We start from the raw sequence: 12,916 nt of genomic DNA on the forward strand, positions 1-12,916 counted from the left end.
TCTGTTCAGAGCAGTTGTTTGGAAAACAAAAATATGCTCATGCCCAGCGCCTGCCTAACACCTTCCATGGCTCCCCATTGCCCCAGGATTTAGTCCACGCTCCCTCCCCAAGCTTTAAGGTCTCTCAGGCGCAGTTCTTGAAGGACATCCCTGAGCTCATCATTCCTGCCACCTTTGAGGCTGGCAGGGAAAACTGGGTGCCTCCGGGAGGAGCCTTCAAGGAAGCAGAAACACGTGGCCAGGTGTTGCAGAAGAAGTCCCAAGTTCACCAGCCAGAACAGACATGCGCCGAGAAGCTGGGAAGTGAAGGTCCATGAAGGGACCTGAGGACCAAGAGAAGTCACCAAGCGCTGATAAAGTGACAGAGCCAGAGCTTGCCGGGGACTCTGGGAGCTGGCTGTGTTCTGGCCGTGGTCGGGGCTGCGAGGAAGTCTCTGGTGTGGGTCTGCGTGGCTGCTGTCCCTGGGAATTTGCAGCCCAGTGTCGGGAGCTGGCTTGACAGGCCCGCTGACCAGCAGGGCCGGGACAGCTGTCTCCAGTGCAGGGAAGAACAAGGACGAAATTGAAGCCGTTGGCCCCTGCGTCCGGCTGCCTCTGCCCAATTCCAACCAGTGTCCTCTTTCAGAGTGTGACGGCCACCGCTCCATCTGAGACTCTCTGGCTTCTGGAAAGCTCTGCCCTGGAGCTTCGGGGGAAAGGCGGGTGCCAGCAGGCTCCCAGTGCAGCCAAGCGGCTCGGCAGAGGGCACAGAAGACGTGGGGCCAGGTGGAGGCCCTGCCCTGAGAGTCAGGGAGGAGCAGCAGCGAGGCCCAGGCCGGCTGGGTGTCATAATCCCTCCGGGACGTCCTCCATCTCCTGGGATGTGGGCAGGGCCCAGAACACACAGCTCCCATTTCCTGACCAGGAGACCCGGGTTTCCAAGGTCATGGGCTGGACACCCCCAGCTTTTCGATGAATTTTAGGGTTTAGGAACTCAGCTCTGTGGTTCACCTGGGAGAAGCCAATGTCGTCTCCTACCTCCCCTGTGACCAGAATGTTTGTGGACATGTCACCAGGCTCAGGGACTCGGGGATCTCTGATCACACCCAGTAAAAGCATCTCTCTCATCCACACACACACACACACACACACACACACAACCAGCACCAACAACAACTGTTCCTCAAAACAACACTTGGAGCTTACTAATGCGTGTGACTCACTCTGAGGGCTTTTATTCCTCTCTGACTTTGATTTAGAAATGCAGCTGGCCCTTCTGCTCACGCCCCTGCTTGACTGGCCTCCAGTCTCAGGACAAAAAGTGCTGACCCATGGCTTCTCTTCCTGCCACCCAGTGACCTTTACAGAAACTACATGAAACTGAATAACCAGAAAGTCACTGGAGAGGCCCAGAATCAGAGTCGAGGGTCAGCATGAGTTCTGCAGCCCTGGGACGGACCTGTGGGGCTGTTTCTGCTACTCGGTGGCCTCACAATTCTTTGCTTTTTTCTTTTTCTTTCCTTTGGGTACCAGGGATTGAACCCAGGGGCACTCAGCCACTGAGCCCCATCCCCAGCCCTATTTTGTATTTTATTTACAGACAGGGTCTCGCTGAGTTGCTTAGGGCCTCACTAAGTTGCTGAGGCTGGCTTTGAACTCATGATCCTCCTGCTTCAGCCTCCCAAGCCCCTGGATTACAGGCGTGGGCCACCGTGCCCCAGGTGTAGGCTTCCTTTTCTAGTGACGGAGACACGTTTGCTCAGGAGTTTACTGGGTGCTTAGACTGCTCAGCGACAGAGAGTTGAAGGAAAAAAAAAAAAATGAGAGAGGTATAATAATACAATGGAAATGAGTAGAGGGGCGTAATGGGGGAACAGCAGCCCTCTGCCAAAGGGGTCACCCAGGAACAAGCGGCCTGGAGAGGGTGGTTAACACAGGCGGGTATCAGCGGGAGGCTAAGGGAACAGCGGCTCTGTGGCCATACTTTGCCCATCCTGAGGGGCAACCAGCAGGAGAGATGCCCCTGGAGGGTTGCTCAGGCTCTAGATGGAGCTCAGGATCCCAGAGGGAGGTGGAGGCACTCCCGTGCTGGGAGAGGGAGCGCAGGAGTGAGAGCAGCTTTGTTTTGCCCTGGAGAACTCCAGGGGAAGCAGAATGGAGTCTCCACCTTTGCTCAAGTTCAGGTGCACCATAAATACATCTGGAGGTGCTTCGGTGAAGCAAGTATGGGGGAGACCCAGGTGGCAAAGAACCAAGCGACTTCTAGGTGCTGGGATCAGCCTCTGGCCAGCCTTTGGCGAGAATCCAAACCCTGAATAAACAGACCACGTTTGATTGGCAGCACCCACAGCAGCTGGGAAGGGGGATCGTCCCCACTCAAGCCATACGTGAGACCCTGGCCCCAGCTGACACTGGCTTGCAGCCTGGCGAGACCCCAAAGGAGGACCCCGTGGGGTCATACCCAGGCTCTCCGCCCGGAGGGACTCTGAGATGCTCCTCAGGGGCGCCTTGTTTCCAAGAGCCAAGAGCGTGATCCTGTCCCTGCGCACAGACCCTCCCACAGAACTCCTGCCCCTGCCTGCAGACCTGTCGTTCAGCCCAGGAGTGCCATCTGATTGGCCAACCCGGCTCCCTGGTTTCAGGGCTGGTGATGGACAAGCGCAGGAGTCCAGATGGGAGAAACCCGCCCCGGGCGGGATGCGAGTGGCCGGTAACTCATGACTGGCAGCTGAAGGCTTTGGGAGCCGAAGTGCCTGTGACGTTGGATCGTGATTCCACGGTCCTGGGAAATGACTTTCTCTCCTGCGCATCTGTTGGCTCTAAGTGTAATCAGCGGGGTCACGGGGGCGCCCCATGGGCTGTTGGTTGCAGCAGCCCTTCTCCAGCAAGGACTCAGCCGGGGAAGCTTCCAGATCACGCTCTGTCCACATGGAGGGGAGGGTCACTGACGGACGGAGTCGCCTAGGACAGCCTCCAGAGGGGAGTGTATGGATGCTGTCAGTCGCCCTGGGGGCCCCAGGGTGACCCTGGCGAGCTGTGTCCCTGGCCAGTTCGCCCACCAAGCCACTGTGTGCACGCGGTCTCTATCTGCAGAGGCCACGCTGGCCCGGGCTCTTCCGGGAAGGAGCGCAGGGGCCTTTGGTGGCCGTTGCTTGGCGTTCTTGTTTGTTTAGAAAAACTAAGGCCCGGGTGGACAGAGCTATCATTTGTTTGTTTCCTCTTATTTCTATTTAAAGCAGTTTATAACGAAAGTATTCCAGAAAAATCCACCCCCCCCCCCCAGGCCTGCTTTGGGGCTGCATTCAGAGAAAGGTCATTATCCAGAGAGCAGCTGGACTCCTCTTTGGAAAGGTCAATCTGGTCATGTCACCTTCTTGCTTAATGCCCATCCAGGGCTCCCCGCTGCGTTCGGGAGCCCTGTGGCTTCCAGGGCCTGCAGGCTCTGGCCTGTCTCAGGCTTATCTCCTTGTCTCACACTAAGTCCCCTGCTGTCCCTTCTTGCTCCTCTGCCCCTCTGCCTCATCATCCACAGAGGAGGCTGGTTCTGAACACTTCCTGTTCATGCTTTGGTTCTTAGCTGAAATGTCACCTCCTCTGAGAAGCCCTCCAGGATGCACCCAATTGTAAAGGGTCCTGTTATAGGATATCTGGATCCTTTGGGCATGTAGCACAATTTTAATTAAACAACCAATTAACTGCCACTTCTCCCCATACCCAGGCTAGAATGTCACCCTGTGAAGTTAGGGGGTACCCCTGGCTCCCACAGTCAGGCAGCGCCTCATACACCAGCAGGCCCCAACAAATACTTCCTAAATAAATGATGGACGGAGTGGGGGGGGTCTGGGAATGAAGGAGTGAATGGAGCTCAGTGTAACTGTTTAACTAAGCCTTTCCTTGACCCCTGGAGGACCGAGAGGGAAATGTCCTCACCCTCAGATGATGGCCGCATTGGCCTTTGAGTTCCTGGTGGCCGAGGACTGAGGTCTGGTTTGGAGACAGACTTTGCAGAAGGTCGCGGGGTAGCAAGTCAGAGGGTGACCTTTGCTGGTTTACGGGGACAGGAAGGAGGGCTTTGGGGTTGGCGCCTTTCCAATCCCCAATTAGGTCTGAAAGGCTTCGAAACAGGCCCTGAGTGTGTGACCCTGGAGGACAGCTTTCTACACCCGAGAGCGTCAGGATTCCAGGGCTTTTTGTGGTCTCCTGCCAGAGTCTAGGCTCTGTTCTTTTCGGAAATAATTATGTGCAGAGGCCCTGGGAGTGCGTGGGGTGCCTTCAGGCCCAGGCAGGGGACTGGGGCCTGTCAGGCCTGCCCTCAAGGCCAGCTGCCCTGAGGCCCCCTGCCCTGGGGTCTCTGACGGTTTTTGAACCCTCCCCTCACCTTCTAAGGGAGACAGCTGGGGTCAGGGAGGGGCAGTCCCTTAGTTTAAAGTCACAGGCCACGTTAGGGCGAGGTTCACATGGAGGCCTCTCCTGTATTGCTGTCCATGTTCTTGCCTCTCAGCTCTATCACAGGCCCTGAAATTAGCCCACTGTCACCAGGTCAGGCTGGGTGGTTCCCAGGGTTAGAGAAGAACCTGCTGCCCCCAACACCTCCCCCCTCCCCGACATACACACACATACACACACACCCCAACAGTCCTGATGGATGAGATTCTTTTAAAAAGGACAAACCTCACTATTTTATAATCAAACATATGGTTTAAAATTCATACCTTTCTGGGAACGTTGACCCACCAAAACCAAAAATTCATACTAGGAAATTCACACTAAGGTGTAGATGACTAATAGGATTCTTTTTTTTTTTTTTTTTTTTTAAGATTTCCATTAAAAAGGAGAATCGGGAGAAGAAGAGGGGGACATTTTTGCCCCAAGGACTAAAGGGGAGTTAGAAGCATGAGGAGAGGAAGGGAGAAGAGAAAAAAGGGAGAGGGCCTCAGAAAAGAAGCTTCGACAGACTCCAGACTCGTGCCATTGCTCAGAAGTGGCTCCCCCACCCCCCCAACAGCTGCCAAGGGCCACGTTCGGGCAGAGATTCGCCTGGTGAGAGACCAAGAGAGCCCTGGAAAGACAGGCTTCTAGGCGGAGGGGACAGGAGCGAAGCGCCCAAGGCCTGGCGTTGGCTTGGCCCATGCGGCCTGAGCCCGGGGAACTGCAGGCAACTCGGGGAGAGAATCTCACCTGTTTTCCTTGGAGGACATGAACGCGGCCAGGCCATCCTGTTTGATTCAGCAGCCCCGCGACCCAGAGCTCGGGGACACTCAGGGGATGGGGCTTCGGGGATCTAGAGAGTCTGGGCTCAAACCCTAAGAATTCAGCTGCTGTACTTGTCCCACAAATGACTTGAAGAACAGTTTTTTTAAAATGAGACCAACCACCATCCTGGCAGACACGGGGAAGATCTGATGAGAAGGTGTCTCAGTTGGGGATGGGCAGCCTAGAGTCCTGGGTAGGCCCTGCCGACTGCTCCTTCTGTTTTATAACATCACGGCTCCATTGGAAGAGGATTTCAGCGTCAGATGAGCCCCCCAGGACTTCCTCTGTGGTACCTTTAGGTACCACACTCCGGGTCCTGGACCCCTGCTGAGTGAATGAGACGGTGAGCCCTGGGGCCAGGAGACAGGGGGACATGGAGGCAGAATCTAGAGGTGTGTTGGGGGGGGGGAGCTGGAAGATGATCAGGGAGGCCGTGGGAGTACTGTGGCCCACCTCGCCCCCCTTCCTCCTGTCCCTCGGGGCTCAGCAGATGGGACCCTTCTCTAATCTGCTCTGAACAGCCTCAGGGTCTGGACTTGGGGTTCCCACACTTCCCTGTGTGTGACTGTCCTGGGCGTGGGTCCCCACTGCAGAGGGAGTGTCCCTGTTGACCAGGAGACGGAAGCAGAGCCAGCCAGTCTGGGAGGCGATGGGGTACAGTCTCCCGGTGCCTGCCACCACTTGCCCACGTGGCAGGTCCCCCAAGTGTCTCGGACTTGCAAGGGGGTGACTGGGAACCCCTAGGACTTTTCTTAGCAGGCTGGGGACTGGGGTAGTCTTTCTTGCTTTGGTTTTGATATCATTTCCCAGCTGAACCACAGTGGGCCCTTTTGGACAGAATGTCATAGCGAAGGCCACCAAGTTAGGGCTATGCAAAACAGCTTGGCCTTTGTGACTGACGCACCTGGAAGTATCTTCTCACTTCACTAGGGGGTAAGATGGGCTTTCCAGTCATGGGGGAAGGCCACCGCCCATCTTGGGTGTCTGAGGACTCGGGAGCCACTCTCGTCTCGGGGCTTCACGGCCTTGAGGCTGGTCCTGGTGTGGACCCCAGGAAGCCAGGAAGCTGTGAGGGTCGCTGGGCAGGCACCATGTTGCCCCTTCACTGCAGAAAACAAGGGCACAGAACAGAGCAGACTGGCACGGGCCTCCTGCTCCCCAGAGCTCCTGGGCACCCCGTCCAGGGCTGCATTTCTCTGGCCGCCCTTGGTGCTGAGGACTGGGGCTCTGACTCCCTCCAACTGCCCCTCCAAGGTCTTCTTTGATTAAACGAAGGGTTTAGCCCTCTCTATCCTGGGCCTGAGGTTCCTGGACTCACCTTTGCATGGTTATGCCCACCCAGGTTCGGACCTTCTGTCCAGGCTTTAGTTCATCTTTTAATTGGCACTTAGATTGCCTTCTGATAGAAGGCGGAGTCTTGGGAGCAATTTATGATCTTATGTCATTCACTCATTCACCTCCTCACTTACCCATTCAACACGGATCTATTGAGCAAGGTCGAGCAATCTCATTACCGTCTCCGGGTCAGCCCAGGCACAGAGAGGTTAGGCAACTTGTCTAAGTTCACACAGCTCAGAAGAACTGGTGCTGGGTGTCATTCAGCCCATTTGCTGGGGGGGGGGACTAATGCAGCTGTGCTTGTCTCTAAGAACCTTCCGGTGGACGGCTCACCCTACCTGCAAATTGGGGCGAGTGTGAGGATCTCAGACGCACTAGGTGTCGCCCAGCATGGTGAGACCTAGACCCACAAGGTGGTATTGAGGGGTGTGAGTGTGCTTCACCTTCAGAAAGAGTCACTTAAAGACTTTTTTTGTTCTTTGCTATTGTTTTTGTCGCCGGCACTGGTCTCTTTCTATCCAACGTTATATTCCAGTAATGACAATGATAACAAGAACAGTATTTATTGAGTACTTTCTATGTGCCAGACACTGCTCTAAGTGCTTTTTATATGTCATATTTTTTTTTCTCAGAAATCCCATTACTGAGAGACAGAGAGGTTAGGCAACTTTGTCTAAGGTCACACAGCTCAGAAGAACTGGTGCTGGGTTTCACTGGACTTCTGAGCCCATGCTCTGAATCAAAACACTCCAGCTTCTCTTTAGAGGGACTCCCTGCCCAGGAGTCCCTGCATAGAAATGTTCATACCCCTCTATTTAAAGGAAGTTACTTCTGAACTGAACACAATTTCAGTGCTATTAGAACCAAAACTTGGTGTCACAGAGTTCGGCAGATCTTTTAAAATGTTCCAGGGTCTTGTTCCAAACTTCCTACACGTTGCTATGGGAAAAACAACTGCCATTGAAATCTGCAAAGCTGTTGGCGTGAAAAGCAATATATCAGCTGCGAGTAACAATAAGCAGAAGCAGGCAGGACCTTCGTTACAGGGGCATGGGGACAGTTTGCTAGAAACTCCCTCAGAGGCATTCATCTAGGAGGAGATGCTTGGAAATGACATCGCAGAAACCCCTGTTCTGTGTGGTTTTCTTGAGGAGCTACTACAGTTAAAGGACCTAAGCCCATGCAAGTCCCTCTGACCACAGAAGGATTTAAATAGTATGATTTGAATGAATGAAGACCAAGCATGATCTGCCGTTCTCAAACATCCTTCGATTGGCATTGATCTTTTTTTTTTTCCATTTGTGATTAATTTTTGGAAAAACATTCTCTCCCTGCCTGGCCGGCTTCTGCTTTATCATTCAGGGATTCTTTGAGTAGACAGACCCAGTCAAGCCTGGAGTCTAAAACAAATAAGACCAGTCCTTTCCTCTCTCAGTAGCTTTATTCCCCCTTGAAAGCTGTTATTAAAATAAACTTGAACTTTAATGTATTCCTCTCAGCAGCCTCTCCCTCCTGATGGAAATTGTAGGGAAGAGAAAAGGGGACATTACGAACCTTGAGGGAACTGTAGAGTTTTATCTATTATCAAGAGCAGCCTGAGCCTGAAGTCGTTTAAATCTCTGGAGGTGGAGGAGGGTGGGAAGTGTAATTATTTGCAAGGGAGCACTATTGGCTGAGCACGAATGAGTTGCTGTTTGTTTTCTCAGTTCGTTTTAGGGATTACAGGCTGCTGGTGGTGTTTAGTGAGAAGATACAGCAGTTCGGTTATGACAACTTCATCACTGTCGTCATTGTCTTTGGTTTGCGAGAGCACAGGAAAGCTCTTCTGTATTACAAGAGTCCAGGGATGGACGGGAGCAAGGGACAGAGAAATCAAGAAATCAAGGAGACAGCAGCAAGAGAAGATCACTCACTATTAACACCAGAGAGAAATACCCCTGTGTGATGGAAACAGGGACGTGCTTGGTGCAGGGACCTCAGCAACATGAGCATCTTTTGAACTCTCCATTCTTTCTGCTAGAAGAGTAATTCCTTGTGTTTATAAATGCGTCAATTTTTTTTTTTTTTTTTTTTGCCATTTGGTTCCTAGGAGTGCCCTGGGGAGATGTTATTTTTGGTAACTGGTCTTCCTGCTTCAAGTGTGATGACTGAGAATAGCTAGTTTCACTATCTTTTCTAGAAGCGAATAGAGGAAGTAAATTGTTGGTCTATTAGGTGTCTGCAGTGTGCACGTGCATGCTCTTACCCCTCTGTCCTTTCAACAAACCCTGGGGGCAGACGACCCCATCACCATTTTACCCGTCAGTCTGAGAATGAAGAGAGGTAAAATGTTGCTTTGGAGATTCCTCTGGTAGTTAGAATAGAGCAGGGATTTGACTTCCAGGGTCTTGTTCCAAACTTCCTACACATGGCTATCGGAAAAACAAACAATCCCCCCTGCCCCAAATTTAACTGAAGTCTGTGTGGACCAAGAAAATGCAGGTAGGTGCATGTATTTATTTGGTGATTTTGGTTGGAAAGCCCTGATGATAAAGACATATCGGAACACACTGTATTAATTAAATTGTGAAATTCGGTCTTGGGGACTGTTTGAGGGAACTTACCCTTCCTCCTAGGGTGACACTTGATAAGATAGTCTGTTCCTGTTTTTAGGCAAACACATGGAGGGGTGGGAGGGGATGAGCATTCCACATTTGGCTCTGCGTGTCTGTCTCAATAGTTTTGGACACTCTGCTGCTGCACCAAGCTCCTTCCACTCGAATTCTTACTCCCAACAGCCCTCTTGTCCTTTCCTGGACAACCTTTTGTGCCCCAGATCTTCAGAAGTGTCTGGAAAACTGGCCAATTGCAAGGGCAGGCTTAGCAGGGAAATGACAAGGAAGGAGCTGGGTGGGTGGGATGGAAAGCAAAAGTCGGAGGGGTCCCTGCCATGAGGGAATCAGGGGGCTTCTGCAGCCACATTCTAAGAACTCTCCAAAATTTGACCTTAACCACTTCTGGTGGATCCTTTAACCCTCTAACTCTAGCTGAGTGCAGGCTCAGGGTGCCATGTGACCCATTCTGGAGAATTCAAGGGATTTCCTGCTCCGGATTTCTTCAGATTTTCTGGGTGTCCTTTAATCTCACTCTACCCTGGGTGGCACATGGATTCTGAACGCAGATTTACATGCGCCATTGCAGAAAAATAAGAAGTAACTGAAAACCCCAGGCGGGGGTGGGGAGTGGTGAGAAAAGACACCAGGGCTCTGGGGATCAGGAAGCTGGAAACTCCCTCCTGCCTTGGTCTCGGTCTCTAGCATTTGCACTTCCCTAAAGTTGTCCCCATGGTGGGTCTGTGTCCTCAGTAGGTACTCCATAATTGTCTTTCAGAACTCTTTAGTGCTAAGTGATCATTTAAACACCGTCTCCAACTCCAGTCCCCTGAGTGCAAGGGGGCAGACAGCACTTGCCTCAGTGGGCTTCCCACGGACAGCCCTGCCCCCAGGGGGTGACTTGGTCACACTTAGCACGCTACAAGCAACTTTCCTTAGCTTTCAGATTTCTCTCCGCTGTCTTTACAGGGAATGGGGGTGGGGGGTGGGGACATATTTAGGGTCACAAGAGAGGCTGGGGGCGCGGGCCGCTGGAAATTGTTCAAAGGTGGCTGGGACCACGGATGGCTTATATCCTCCGCGTGGGCAGGTGGGACGCCTGCATTTCTGGGATCACCCCGGACCTCCCGGAGGATGTTGGCTGACAGTGTCCAGTTCGAGAACGACCGCGTCTGAGGCTCAGGACCTCCCCCATCCCCCCTTGGGTGGCGGGCATCTAGCCCAGGGTTCTCCTCGGGGAAGGCCTGGCTTGGGAGTGCGGAGAGCTGGGGGCGGGAAGTCTGGGCAGCGGGTGAGGAGGAGGAGGAGGAGGAGGAGGAGGAGGAGGAGGAGGAGGAGGAGGAGGAGGAGGAGGAGGAGGAGGAGGGAGGAAGTCCCTCGTGGCCACCCCGAGGGGAGGGTGCCCGTGGGGACTTGGTCAGGAGGCGCGGGCGGACCGCTGGGCGCGTGGCCCGGGCGCGAGGGGCACGGACGGTTGGGCGCGCGCTCCCCGCGGACCCCAGCGGCTGGGGCCGGGCCGGGGGCGGCGGCGCGGGCGCGGGGCGGCGGCGGCGGCGGCGGGCGGGGAGCGCGGGTGCGCGCGGGGACCCCGGTGGCGCGGAGCGGCGACGCGCGCGGGCCGCGGGTGCGCGCGCGGGGGGGCTGCCCCGGGGCGGCCCCCCCACGTCGGGGCGCGGCGGTCGGCGGCGGCAGGAGCGCGTCCCGTCCCGGTGCCCAGGAGCCGCCGCCGCCGCCGCCGCCGCCGCTCGCCAACATGGCGGACCTGGAGGCCGTGCTGGCCGATGTCAGCTACCTGATGGCCATGGAGAAGAGCAAGGCCACGCCGGCAGCCCGCGCCAGCAAGAAGATCGTGCTGCCCGAGCCCAGGTACCGGCTCCCCGCGCCCGCGCGGCCCCGCGCCGCCGCCCCGGGACCGCCAGCGACCCCCTGCGTCCGGGAGGGGCGGGCGCTTGGTGGCCGCTGCCCCGGGCCGGCCGCTGACCTCCGGGAGCGGGCGCTGCGGGGCCAGCCTCGTCCTGCCGCTCCTTGAAATGGGGCTGCGGAGCGCTGTTTGGGGACGCGAGGAGAGAGCGCTCCAAAGTGCGCCCCGCGCAGCCAGCGCCCCAGCAGGGGCTGGCCAGGACGCGGTTGTGACTTGGCGGACCCGCTCCATCCCTGCCACCCACTCCTGCCCCAGCCTGGCCGTCCTCCTTTTCCTGGCCGCCTTTTTAGCCCCGTACTTAGGGTTCTGCCCGAATCTCTTCTTGTCCTATCCCTGTCCCCATTCTAGCCCATTTCTGTCACCGCATCTATCCCACCCTTGTTCTCCCCTTAAGCCCCATCCTTAGGGATCCCTCTGCCACATGCTTGTCATTCCATCAAGCCATCCTGCTCTTTCCTTCCCCGGTGCCTGCTGCCCTCCTTTCCAACTCCATCCTTCCCTCCGCCCCCTCTGCGCGCTTTCGCTGAGGAGTGCAGGCTGCTCGCCTTTTGTCCCAGGTATTCAAACTGCGGTTTTCAGCCTTAGCGCCTCTGGAGGTCCATCTGTCTACTCAGCTCCCTGTGCCCTGTTCCTCTCTCTTGCCCCAGGCAGGAATGAATGTATTTTGACCTACTCAACATTCTCTTTTGGTATTGTGTCACCTGAGCTGGTTTTCTTAACACATCTCCTGGTGGCACTTTCTTAAAAAGGTTGAAATGGGGACCTGGGGTTGTGGCTCAGTGGTAGAGTGGTTGCTTGGCATGTGTGAGGCACTGGGTTCAATTCTCAGCACCACACATAAATAAATGAACAAAGTAAAGGTCCATTTAAGAAAAAATAAAAGAATCTCTTAAAAAAAAGGTTGAAATGGGATCCGCTTAAAAATGCAAATGGAATTGTGATGCCAGAGAGGAATTTGTTGTTAAATTAGCTAGGAGGGGTCCTGTTGAATTGGCCACCCACTTGGTGAAGTCCATGCAAAGTCATCTTATCTCAAGTGATTTATTATTGATTCTACTCTGATTGGTTTAGTTTTGGGGTTTTCCTAGTTCGTGTTATTAGCAGTAGTCCAGAAGAGATTGTGCGCCAGGTTAATAGTGAGTCCATCTCCCCAGCTTCTTTCCCAAGGAACAGCATGGTGAGTTGTGACTCCTTGGTGCAGAATAGCTCTGGCTGGAATCACTGGTGAAAAGAGGCATCGTCTGTAAGATGGAGCAGAACCCACGCAATTCTGTAAAGTGCTGGGATCTCGGCTGTTCTCCCTTCGAAATCACCAGTCCTTCAAGTGTTAGGTGTAAGAGCTCAACCTTGACCTGACCTAAGAAACTAGCAGACTCTTTTGATGGTCCCTAATCACCAGATGGTGGGTTTCCAAGTGCACTCATGAGCCCTGTGACCCAGAAGACGTGGATCCCTTTGAGTTATTTGCTTTGAAAAGTCAGATGGTGTAAATGAAGACGTGCTTGCTGGGTATTTTTGGCTTGTAGGGTGTGTTGCTCTTGATAAGCTACGTCAAGTGCTGTGAGCCGGATACTCCTAGAGCTGAACATAGCTGAAGCTGATGGGGAATCAGGGCTGTTTAATGTTTCTGGCAAATGTGAAATTAGAGAACAAGCTCCCCCTACCCCAATCCTAGATTTCAATAAAACAGCATCATCAACAACAATGATTATACATTTCCATGAATGTGATATAAAGATGCTTGATTTGTTTTTCTCCTGCCTTTCCAACAAGGCCAGGAAGTCTTCAATATATAGGGTTTCTATATAAAACACCAGTTAATCTCAACTCCTGA

At 54.0% G+C, this 12,916-nt stretch overlaps 1 protein-coding gene and 1 long non-coding RNA gene across 3 annotated transcripts in view; both read left to right on the top strand.

Annotated features, from left to right (window-relative positions):
• The first annotated feature begins 2,693 nt into the window (after positions 1-2,693).
• On the top strand, positions 2,694-8,605 carry LOC308645010. 2 transcript variants are annotated; one of them, XR_014021132.1, is made up of 4 exons: positions 2,694-3,330; positions 4,797-5,575; positions 6,882-6,963; positions 8,277-8,605. It is a non-coding gene; the product is annotated as an uncharacterized lncRNA (long non-coding RNA). The 2 variants fall into 2 exon arrangements; XR_014021133.1 differs by lacking the exon at positions 6,882-6,963.
• A 2,116-nt stretch (positions 8,606-10,721) lies between these two features.
• Positions 10,722-12,916, top strand: part of GRK3 (G protein-coupled receptor kinase 3) — a 116,220-nt gene continuing 114,025 nt past the window's right edge. The window contains exon 1 of the mRNA XM_081288477.1: positions 10,722-11,027. Coding sequence (XP_081144603.1) covers positions 10,915-11,027 — 113 coding nt within the window. The 5' untranslated portion in view covers positions 10,722-10,914. The remainder of the gene's footprint in view (positions 11,028-12,916) is intronic.

This window comes from Spermophilus citellus (assembly GCF_964194105.1).
Source record: "Spermophilus citellus genome assembly, chromosome: 3".
In the NCBI taxonomy this organism is placed as follows: Eukaryota; Metazoa; Chordata; class Mammalia; order Rodentia; family Sciuridae; genus Spermophilus; species Spermophilus citellus.